This window comes from Babylonia areolata, chromosome 34 (assembly GCF_041734735.1).
Source record: "Babylonia areolata isolate BAREFJ2019XMU chromosome 34, ASM4173473v1, whole genome shotgun sequence".
NCBI classification, from domain to species: domain Eukaryota; kingdom Metazoa; phylum Mollusca; class Gastropoda; order Neogastropoda; family Buccinidae; genus Babylonia; species Babylonia areolata.
In genome coordinates, this window is record NC_134909.1 from 195,101 (window position 1) to 207,716 (window position 12,616).

Consider the following 12,616-nt stretch of genomic DNA (forward strand, 5'->3'; position numbering starts at 1 on the left):
GGGGGGGTGGTTGTTTGTTTGTTTGTTTGTTGGTTTTTTTCTTTCTTTTCTTGTTGTTGTTTTTCGGTGTCATTTGACAATTTATGAAGACTTTTGGTTTTTTATTTTAGAAGCAAAACCTATTGTGAAAATGTGTTTCTAAATATGCATGATATTCTGTAAACACTCTATGTGTATGTGTGTGTGTGTGTGTGTGTGTGTGTGTGTGTGCGTGTGTGTGTCTGTGTGTCTGCGTGTGCGTGTGTGTGTGGAGGGGAGGGTGTAATATTAGGGGTGTGTGTGGAAATGAAGCTGCTGTTGTGTATTGCTCGCTCGGATGTATTTAGTTTTCGATATGATATGTAGCTTTTCGATTTTGTTGGTCCAACCTTTGTCACGCTGTGTGTGTGTCTGTGTGCACGCGCGCCCGCGTGTGTGTGTGTAGTGCGTATGTGTGTGTGTGTGTGTGTGTGTGTGTGTGTGTGTAATGTGTGTGTGTGTGTGTGTGTGTGTGTGTGTGTGTGTGTGTGTGTGTGTGCATGTGTGTGTGTGTGTGTGTGTGTGTGTGTGTGCATGTGTGTGTGTGTGTGTGTAGTGTGTGTGTGTGTGTGTGTGTGTGATGTGTGTGCGTGTGTGCATGTGTGTGTAGTGTGTGTGTGTGTGTGTGTGTGTGTGCATGTTTGTGTAGTGTGTGTGTGTGTGTGTGTGTGTGTGTGTGTGTGTGTGTACTGGACTTGGATATGGGCTGAGATATTGTGTTGGGTGAGTGACGAGCCTATGAATGCACAGTGAATTTCCTAATGGATGAATAAAGATGTATTTTACTGTAAGATAATCATCGTTCAGGATGAATGCTGATTTGTTTTAACCCTGAGATGTATCGTCGCTTCGTGGCTTCAGCTCTTGTCCTCAGATGTTATTAGTAGCCTATGATTATTATGCCAACACTGGGTCATTTCCCATTTCGTTCAACCAGACTCAACAGGGCCATACCAGGTCTGCCCAAGTAACATTTAAAAAAAAACAACCAAACCTTCAACTTCGTTAACTACAAGGTCTTGTAACATCTTGAAAAATTCTGCATAACAGCAAAGTTCATGACATATTTTCTTTACCGTTATTTCAAGTTTAAGCTCTCAAGGCAAACGGGATAGATCAAAACGACTTCAGAGCCAACCACACACAATACAGTACAACATATAGCCTTTTATTGTTGTATTTCTTTTATTTCATTTTATATGTAAAAAGGTGTTTGTTTTAGAGAATGTTGTTGTTCGATGCTAATAGAAGAGAGAGAGGGGAGCAGACAGGGGGATATAGGATCAACTAATCATGCACTCACTCACTCTCTCCTCACATCAATAGCAGGGCCACATGGAGTGGTTTTTATACATAGCATAAAACCATTACAAGTCATGTACTCACAGCCCAACAGGGATTTCCTTGTTCCTCACATCACTGATCAGTCGTGTCAGTCAGTTCTTCTGGGAGACAGCTAAGAACTGGCTGTGCTGACTGGTTTTATCCCTTCCCACAACATACTGTGCATACTTATGCAAACTATAGCACTCACTCCCCCAACTAGTTGAACTGAAATAACCAATCTTTGCTTGTCCTAATGTCACTATGTGAATGACTGACAGATTCACTGCTTGATCCCAATTCGTCCAATTCAACAGATTGATCTGATTCGCTACAATTCATTCCACTTGTTTCTACAACATTCTGTGATGACAGGTTCACCCGTTTACGTCACAAAGAGATTGGGGAGACAGGACAATACAACTCTCGGCATGTTAGCCGGCTTCATCAAAGTTCGCATTAGCATAAATTTTCCCTAGTTTACATTCCGAAGTCCCGCCATCAACGTCAGCTGCGTTCGTGGAAGGGGAGATGGGGAACGACTTGAAAGACAGGCCGCCACACGGGATGTTCTGCTCAGCACGGGGATTGCGGCAGACATCACGTAACTGCACGTGTTCCTATAGCTGGGGCGGGTGACGCGGCGTCGCTGACCAAAGAGGGCCGACTAGGGAGTTGGGTGAGGAGGGGGGTGGAAAGAGGGAGTGTGGCGCGGTGTCAGCACGACCTCAAAGACTGGACTTTGGATGGAGCGGGAAGGGAGATAAGAAGGGTGGGGGGGAGGGGGTGAAGGGAAGGGAGGGAAGGGGGACAGAGTGTGGGTGGTGGGGGGGGTGACACTGCTGGCACACTATAACACCCACCCCCGGCTTTTGAATGCAATGTCCTCATTGCTGCTGACCACATGCTGACCACTGCCGTCATCAATTAATGCTAATGGGGAGATTAGTTCTCTAACCCAAAAATTAGCAAAAACATAAACATGTGAAAATGAAGACATTACAGGACAAAAGAAACCACCAAAAATACATTTCAAAATGATAAAGCTGTACAGGACACCATAACCCAGAAGAGCATACATAAAAAAAAATCAAACGGGGAGCTACACAACGCAAAAATTAACAGTGTTCCAGCTGACACACATCAGCAACCACAAGCCTTGGAACGGAGGAAAAAACACAAAACAGCATAGCATGACATATACAATTTTCCTCATCCACAAATTACCCTTAGCAGGCTTCAGCTACAATTTTAGCCCGTGCTGGATGGCTAACCTTACCCCTGCTGCTAACCCTAGCCCTACAGGTTGACCCTGACAGTTTCCCACCCCTGTCAGTCTGATCTGGGACCATGGCACCTGCACATGTCCCATGCACCCCAGGCTTCGGATGAGACCTGGTGCTAGTCTCACACAAACTCGAGAACACCAGTTGGTGTGACCCTCTGGGAGACTCGACTGCATCCTGGCAGTCTCCATCACCTGTGCCCTCCCTTGTGGCACATGTACCAGGAACACCTGGATCAGGTGGTATGGGCAGCAGCACCCATTCACCCTGGCAAGGATCATCCTCACAGTCACCCCTTGTCCTGACTGGAGTCTTTTCTTTCAGACTCGGATCCTGCCTCCTGAGACTATTGGGCAAGTCTCTCTGGTTCTCATTGTGGGAATCTTTGTGTTTTTCCTTGGGGAGAACCTTACCCACCTTTGGGGAAATCCTATTTCCCACCACTGACTGACCTTTCCTACGTCTATTCCTTCTCTTCCTTTTGCCCAAATCCCTGTTCTCTATCACAGCCCCATCTCTTTGACTAACAAACCCCTTAATTTCTTCCTGCATGGACCTAACACTCTCCTGCAACAACAACAGTTGATCCCCTAACTGTGCCATCTCTTCCCTAGCCTGTTGCTGTCGTTGGTCCTCCTCCATCTCTCGCTGCAGCCTCAGGGCTTCATCCCTCGCCTGGATGAAGGTGGTCTGTGGCTCCTTCCTCAGTATGTGGTGCAGCTCCCTTTTCAGCAGGGGGTTCCGGAAGCCATCGATGAAGTGGTCCCTCAGCATCTCAGCGGTGAGGACCCCAGTACTCTTCATCCGGATGGTTTTCTCCATGCTGCACAGAGCATGAGCGTAGTCCATGAGGGACTCCTCTGGCTGCTGCTCCCTGCTGAAAAAACATGGACAGCAGTGTGGTGAAACGCCGCCTGTCACCGAACACCCCCAGCAGAATGTTGATCACCTTCTCTGGGGTGTTGGTCTCCTCCAGGTCCCGCAGTTGAGCTTCTCGCCTAGCGGTTCCCTGCAGATGGCTGTAGATGAAGTAGGCAGCCATCTTGTCTCCCATGGGGTACACAGCCAGGACCCGCTTCACCTCCAAGATGAAGTCCTCAGCCGACATCTCGCCTGACTCAGCAGTAAACACTGGGAGTGTGGGTGCCACGTACCACCCCATGGGAAACTCCTGCGCCATTGTAGTTGGGGTTGTCATCTCTGGGCTGTGCTACCTGGCTGTGTGCTGCTTACACTTAACCTGCCTATTGTGTCAGTAAATCACTCTACCTGCCTATCCTATCGGCGACGCCAAGTTGTAAAAAGGTGTTTGTTTTAGAGAATGTTGTTGTTCGATGCTAATAGAAGAGAGAGAGGGGAGCAGACAGGGGGATATAGGATCAACTAATCATGCACTCACTCACTCTCTCCTCACATCAATAGCAGGGCCACATGGAGTGGTTTTTATAGAGTGTTTACTTTACAATACAGCACACAGTAAAAAGTTCACCCTACACCTAAAGCAGCACCTACAAGCAGCACCTACAAGCAGCACACAGTAACAAGATCATCCTACACCTAAAGCAGCACCTATAAGCAGCACACCTGGAACACAAACACACAACCAAAACCCAGGTCAGGTAAAATCTCAAAATATCCTGACATCACTGACATGAAAGGCCTATACCCTCTCAGCACCTTTCATCACATGTCCACCAGTATGCACTCCTCTCATACATAGATCTTTGTGAGGTAATACAAGCTTCATCAAGCTTACCTGCCACCAGCAGTGACATACCAATTACCATACTGTGTACAAAACATATCACTGACCAATACAACCCTGTGTTCCAACTCATGTTACCCATCATTCAATTAAACTGTGTGTTACCATTACCAAACAAATCTCTTTGTCTTCACAAGGTATACCACCGACACAAGTACAACTCCTACACATGTTACCACAACAACCAACAAATCAAACATGTGTTCCACAACACTTGCTGTTACCCCCATGTGCACACACACACACACACATGAAAAACCCTCAGCACACACTGACAGTGTGTTATCCTATAGATCTGTTCAGTTCACACTGAACCAACACCACCTATTACATACAAAACAAGTAAGTAATACATCAAAAATACAGAACAAGATATCTGTAACCAAATAGAAAGGGAGGGGGGGACTCAAAATATATAGGCCAGTACTTCCCTCACTTAATGGGTAGCTTTCACACATTAACCCCTTTTCCTTCCACAAGCCACAAGATCAACTTATCAACTTAAACTGGCTGTTCACCGACACATAGTTTCCCAACACAACTAAGTTATCAACATAGCATAAAACCATTACAAGTCATGTACTCACAGCCCAACAGGGATTTCCTTGTTCCTCACATCACTGATCAGTCAGTCACCCTGTGTCAGTCAGTTCTTCTGGGAGACAGCTAAGAACTGGCTGTGCTGACTGGTTTTATCCCTTCCCACAACATACTGTGCATACTTATGCAAACTATAGCACTCACTCCCCCAACTAGTTGAACTGAAATAACCAATCTTTGCTTGTCCTAATGTCACTATGTGAATGACTGACAGATTCACTGCTTGATCCCAATTCGTCCAATTCAACAGATTGATCTGATTCGCTACAATTCATTCCACTTGTTTCTACAACATTCTGTGATGACAGGTTCACCCGTTTACGTCACAAAGAGATTGGGGAGACAGGACAACACAACTCTCGGCATGTTAGCCGGCTTGATCAAAGTTCGCATTAGCATAACTTTTCCCTAGTTTACGTTCCGAAGTCCCGCCATCTACGTCAGCTGCGTTCATGGAAGGGGAGATGGGGAACGACTTGAAAGACAGGCCGCCACACGGGATGTTCTGCTCAGCACGGGGATTGCGGCAGACATCACGTAACTGCACATGTTCCTATAGCTGGGGCGGGTGACGCGGCGTCGCTGACCAAAGAGGGCCGACTAGGGAGTTGGGTGAGGAGGGGGGTGGAAAGAGGGAGTGTGGCGCGGTGTCAGCACGACCTCAAAGACTGGACTTTGGATGGAGCGGAAAGGGAGATAAGAAGGGTGGGGGGGAGGGGGTGAAGGGAAGGGAGGGAAGGGGGACAGAGTGTGGGTGGTGGGGGGTGACACTGCTGGCACACTATAACATATAGAATATATTGAATTGTATTGTATTGTATAACTGTCTTTGTCACAACAGAATTCTCTCAGTGAAATCCGGGCTGCTTTCCCCAGGGAGAGCGCGTAGCTACACTGACAGCGCCACTCATTTTTTGTATCTTTTTTTCTCTGTCGGCAATTCTATTTGTTTTCCTATCCGTCAAAATGACTTGAAAACAACGCGGACGCGTTACCATCACTAGGCCACATAATACAGACAAACATAACTGTAGGATGGTCAGCTATAGTGCTCGTCCAAGTGTTTACAACACCACTGCGTAATCATCACAGCAGATGGCGAAAAACTGAGAAAATAAAATTGTCAAAACCTGCCGAAAATCAACAACAACCCCCCCCCCCCCCAACCCCCCTCTACCCCCTCCCCCCACAAACACACACACACACCCAAAACAACAACAACAACAAAACAAAACAAAACACCACGGGTATGTACTGGGAAGACAGTAGACAGTTAATAATAAGAAGAAGAAGAAGAAGAAGAGGAAGAAGAAGAAAGAGAAAAAGAGGAATATCTATAGATTTCCCGGAAGGCGGGGGGTTACTTCTCATTACAAAAGTAGCAATCGCACGCTGAAAGATTCCCACATAAACCGACTTTTGACGCAGGATGACAACTTGACGAAAGACTACGTTCGCTACATCGACAACGAACCAGGAATGACCCGAGAAATTCTTGCAGATTCAATGGCGAATGAAAGAAAATTTTCACCATCCGGAAATCCGGTTCTTACTTGTAATCATTTATTCTTATGAAACACGTGAATAGAAAATAAAAGACAGATAAATAAACATATGACTAGGTAAGTAAATAAATAGGTAAATAAATAATAAATGAACAAATGGTATTCTAATTTTGAAAAAGAAAAACCGAGTGGACAAAAAAAAAAAAAAAAAATCTGACACACACACACACGCACACACACACACACACTCTCTCTCTCTCTCTCTCTCTCTCTCACACACACACACACACACACACACACACATTATTTTTCCATTTCACAAGATATGACTGAATTCTTGAAAGGAAAGTTCAAACTGTAAAAATGACAAAATTATGCAATGATTCACAGTTCCTTTAAACGAAAGTAACCATGCAATGCAGTACACGAAAACCCAGCTAGAGTTGGAATCTATCATTTTTAACAATGTTTCTGTACTTTCAGAAAGTTCAAAAATCACAAATTAACATACCAAAACAGAATTTTTCTATCACAGTTTTTGACTCACTTGTGTAAACAAAGTGAGTCCATGTATAACCCCGTATTCGGTTGTCTGTCCCTGTGTGTGTGTGTGTGTGTGTGTGTGTGTGTGTGTGTGTGTGTGTGTGTGTGTGTGTGTGTGTGATTCATATTTTCATTGATCTTTTTTAAAGTGTGTATCACAAGTGAGTCTTGAAGGCCTTGCCTCTCTTGTTCTATTAAGTACTATGCTCAACATATACTTCTTTAGCAATCTGTGTCAATCTCTTTCTCTCTCTTCATCTCTCTCTCTCTCTCCCTCTCTCTCTCTCTCTCTCTCTCTCTCTCTCTCTCACACACACACACACACACACACACACACACTCTCTCTCTCTCTATCACACACACACGCACACACGCGCGCGCTGTTTATTACTGTTACCCCTTTGTGAATGTGAAGGAGTGGTTAACGTACCAAGACACCGTCTTAGTGACAGATTATGAAACACAGCACTCACTGGCAAATGCTGGCTGAGAGCTCCACTCCTCAGTAAAGACAGCGAGAGCAAGAGAGTCTGACAACAAACTGACATCTGCAGGCAGCCTTGGACCTCTGGAAGAACTGTGTCAAGGAGTGGTACCCAGAGAGACACTCCAGAACACTATTTCTCCCTCCGATCCGAATAAACCGGGTCCCCTTCGACGTCACCACGGTGGGGGGAGAGAGTGTGCTTGTTCGCCACCCAGCCTCTGACCAACGACCCAGTAAGATGATTTGTTTGTTTGTTTGACTCATAATTTATCATAATCTTCTTGGGATTTTATCAGTGATAGAGAACGACAGAGAGAGAGAGAGAGAGAGAGAGAGAGAGAGAGAGAGAGAGAGAGAGAGAATGCGAATGATTTATTCATTGATAGGCCACAGCACCAAATCACAGTTATATCAAATGTCTTACATACATGTGAAACAAATGAATCAATAAGACAACGCATTATCACTAAATTTAAATGCATTGTACAAGAAAACTGCAAATTCCGAACATCACTATCTCTAATGGATGACTGAACTTAAAGGCACATGGATTTGGGTCATATTTTTAACAATAAACTTTTGTCTTATATCACTGAGTGCTGGACAACACAAGACAAAATGCAACTCGTCTTCCTTTAATTCTTTACACGATTGACAAATCAAATTACTGACATCAGATTTTCTGTATCTGTAATGATGTACATTGAAATCAGATATACCAAATCGAAATCTGGTTGTTATGTATTTCAAATGTTTATCCATAGTAGACAAAAGATAAGGTTTTACTTCATAGGTGTTACAAAAAGTTATATATGTAATGCATCTATCCTGAATATGTACGTGCCATTTTTGCCATCTGCAATCAATTCATCGTTGGCGAAAAACAGTAATCTATGCATTGGCACTATACCCTGGTTTATCCATACTTCACCAAACCCATGTTCAAACAATTACGCTCATCAGGAACACAATTCTTCTTCCCCTTGCATGTAATTCTTGTAACATTTTACAGCCTTTGCAAGGAAACCGAAACTCTTCCATTTATGATAACAAACCAATAATGAATTCAGTGAACAGCAGAGTTGATACATATCGGATATCTATCAGTTTCACCGTATATCAGATCTTTAGGTGTACACGAGAGAGAGAGAGAGAGAGAATGAAAACATCGGTAATGCAAAGTGAATAGTGTAAAGATAGTGAAGCACAATACTCAGATGATTCACAAGAAAAGCATGAAGAAGAAGCAAACACCGCATACAAAGCGAGTACTAAGATATCATATTTCAGCAGGGACACCAACACGCACACGTACGTGCGCTCGTGCACAATCACGGCCACACACACGCGCGCGCGCGCGAACACGCACACACCCACGCATTGATGCGAGAGCGCGTCGCAAACCAGCAATTTCACTGTATTCTGTCACTGGCAAGAAGAGATCATGGAAGGAGGAAAAGGTTGTTTGACCTGCAACGTGAGACTGAAACAAGCCCTCAAATGGTATTCATGACTGTCGTGACTCAGGTGGCAGTCCACCCATGTACCCGGCTACCTCATCGGCAACACCTCTCCAAACACCTCTCTGGACTCCACCTCCATCCACCTCCTCCAGCGTTACCCGTGTGCAGGACAGCGACGTTCGCGATGATGAAGCGATGACACGAGTTCTCCACTGTCTCGATGTCGTGACCAAAGAACAGAAAGACGTTTTGATGGTGCTGTCCGAATTGCGGTTCAGAAGGTATCTTGACAACCAGGTGGATCCATTGTCTGCTGCGGCCTGTGCTCTGCTTCCCAACGTGTACGGCATGGGTCGTCGTGTCCCAGATGGAGACTTCGATGTCCTCATTATCAGCAAAAAGTACGGCCTTATCTACGGGGAGGTGAAGTCCGCAGGGGCGACAGGAAACGCATGTGACTCTGACATTGTAAACAAGGTGAGTGAAGCTTACTTTTCTCCATGCTTAACCCAAAGTTACGTACTCCACGAGTAAGGATGAGGGTTCTTTCGTAACGTCGTTACACTTTTCTCCATGCTTAACCCAAAGTTACGTACTCCACGAGTAAGGATGAGGGTTCTTTCGTGACGTCGTTACACTTTTCTTTGTGCTTAACCCAAAGTTACGTACTCCACGAGTAAGGATGAGGGTTCTTTCGTGACGTCGTTACACTTTTCTCCATGCTTAACCCAAAGTTACGTACTCCACGAGTAAGGATGAGGGTTCTTTCGTGACGTCGTTACACTTTTCTCCATGCTTAACCCAAAGTTACGTACTCCACGAGTAAGGATGAGGGTTCTTTCGTGACGTCGTTACACTTTTCTTTGTGCTTAACCCAAAGTTACGTACTCACGAGTAAGGATGAGGGTTCTTTCGTGACGTCGTTACACTTTTCAAGAGAAAGAGACAGAACAAAGACAAAGACGGGGACAGACAGATGAATCAAAGTGCACAGACGCATGTATGTATGCGTACGTGCGTGCGTGTGTACGTGTGTGCGCATGCATGTGTATCTGTGTGTGCGTGCGTGTGTATCTGTGTGTATGTGTGTGTGTGTTTGTGTTTGTGTGTTCAGCAGCAGTAGTAATAGTAGTTGTATTGGTAGTAGCAGTAGTAGTAATGTGTGTGTGTGTGTGTGTGTGTGTGTGTGTGTGTGTGTGTGTGTGTGTGTGTGTGTGTGTGCTTGCATACGGACGCACAAGCTCCAGAACGAATTTCACAACACAAACCATTCTGCCGTTCAAGAACGCCATTGATTCTTCTTGTTCTTTTTCTTCTTCTACTATTCAGTGTCGGATCCAGTGGTCATTTTTCATGGCCTTGTTACCATAATTGATATTGTTTTCGATGCATTACTTGTTGCCACTGTAGGTGTTATCACGTTATATCTTTAATGTTTGGTTTTCCCTGCCACTGTTACCAGTTTCCTACTGTGGCTGTGGCAGCTGCTGCAGTTAACGTTGTCCTTGGTGGTAACCAGGTTCGGAAAGCCCTGAGTCAACTGGAGAAAGGAGAGAGGGTACTGAAGCATCTGGTGTCGGACCTGCCTCCAGTGACCGTGACCAAGGTTCTGATGCTGCCCAACGTGTCTATCCAACAGCTTCGACAAGCCATGGCCACTCACCAAGTTGCTGCAAGTGTGAGTGTAAATAGGTGGTGGTCATGACACGCTGTCGCGCTTGGCACACACACACACACACACACACACACACACACACACACACACGCACACACACACACACACACACACACACACACAACACACACACACACACACACACACACACACACACACACACACAGACAAATACAGACACACACAGACACACAGAGACACACACACAGACACACACACACACACACACACACACACACACACACACACACTGCGCGCACGCACGCGTATGCATGCATGAATGAAATCTTCTTCATTTTACAAAGTATGGGAGGTGGAATGAATTAAAATGAAAACCGAACAAACATTGACCATTTGGGGAAGTCACTTCCCTATGTCACACGGGGTTGTGGTGCTGCCGTTAAAAACAAAACAAACAAAAACGATATGATAAAATAAATTGACAGCAGATTTAAACTCTGCCATTTCTGTCAGGTTAAACAGTGACCACATTTTATGGACGTCTATATGGTCCAAATTCCTGATATTTTTCTCTTTAGCATGGAACCTGTGGCCAAAGCTCAGGTGACAACCTCAGCACGTTCTTGGACAGTGACAACTTTGGTGGTGTTTCTGGCCAACAAATTCATGGGAGGAACGCAGTGCCAGCATGTGGCAATGATTGTGCCAGGCCGCTACCCTGTTAGTCGCACCACTCGGAATAGGATTGTTTTTCCTCCTTGGACACCTGTCTTCATCCTGTCTCTCCGTTCCGACACGTGTAGCTGTGCACTAGGACACCTGTCTTCATCCTGTGTCTCTCCGTTCCGACACGTGCAGCTGTGCACTAGGACACCTGTCTTCATCCTGTGTCTCTCCGTTCCGACACGTGCAGCTGTGCACTAGGACACCTGTCTTCATCCTGTGTCTCTCTGTTCCGACACGTGTAGCTGTGCACTAGGACACCTGTCTTCATCCTGTGTCTCTCCATTCCAACACGTGTAGCTGTGCACTAGGACACCTGTCTTCATCCTGTGTCTCTCCGTTCCGACACGTGTAGCTGTGGACTAGGACACCTGTCTTCATCCTGTGTCTCTCCGTTCCGACACGTGTAGCTGTGCACTACCGGAAAACTCAGTTTACGTCACATCATTGAGATGTGCAATATCGCCTGAATCATATAATTATACGCAGGATTGATACCACTTTACATTTTTTGTTTCATAGTCAACGTTACCTACGTCAATACGGTCTTAATTATCATGCTTTCTGTACTCCAACAGGGGCGTCAGGACATTGAATTTTGATCTCGATCTTGAAGCACATGAGTGTGCGTATCTGTATTTGTGCATCACTGTCTATCCATGTGTGGGGGAGAGGGGGTTCGGGGTTTGTGTGTTGGGGTGGGGGGGACCGCGGGGAGGAGGGGGGCGTGCGTGTGTGTGCGTGTGTTTGTGTATGTGTGTGTGTCTGCATGCGTGCATGTGGATGCGTGCGTGTGTGTGTCTGTGCGTGTGTGTGCGTATGTGTGATTGTCCCTTGTGTATGTAAGTGCGTTTGTATGCGCACGCACACATACACATTCCTGGCTGTTTCTTGTTTTCAAGTCATGCAAGTGTACTGTTCTATCAGAACAGTCACAGATTATCAGCTCCAAACCCTTCCTTTTTTCTCCTACAGGAGCTGTGTAGGTGTGTTGGGGTCCCTGACTTGGAGACAGCGCTGTCTCACTGTCTGCTGTCGGACAGCCTTTCTCCACGTGGACAGCACTGGGAGCTGTCGGAGGCAGTACTGAAGGAGCTGAGGAAGTGGCGGTGTCGTGCTTTGACCAGACCTGTTTTCATGATGACGGACTCTCAGTACGACGATTTTCTGGCCAGGTAAGTGTGGAGGTTCGTTCGTTCTTCCGTTTAATGTCTGTCTACAATAATTGTGATTTTAAACGAACATCCATCCCCTTTCCCCACCCCAC

General features: G+C 45.7%; 1 protein-coding gene across 1 annotated transcript in view; it reads left to right on the forward strand.

Moving 5' to 3' along the window:
- The window catches only part of LOC143277352 (uncharacterized), a 47,330-nt gene that overhangs the window by 18,661 nt on the left and 16,053 nt on the right, over positions 1 to 12,616 (forward strand). Inside the window, exons 3-6 of the mRNA XM_076582136.1 lie at positions 7,595 to 7,760; positions 9,055 to 9,467; positions 10,510 to 10,668; positions 12,325 to 12,524. Coding sequence (XP_076438251.1) covers positions 7,595 to 7,760; positions 9,055 to 9,467; positions 10,510 to 10,668; positions 12,325 to 12,524 — 938 coding nt within the window. The remainder of the gene's footprint in view (positions 1 to 7,594; positions 7,761 to 9,054; positions 9,468 to 10,509; positions 10,669 to 12,324; positions 12,525 to 12,616) is intronic.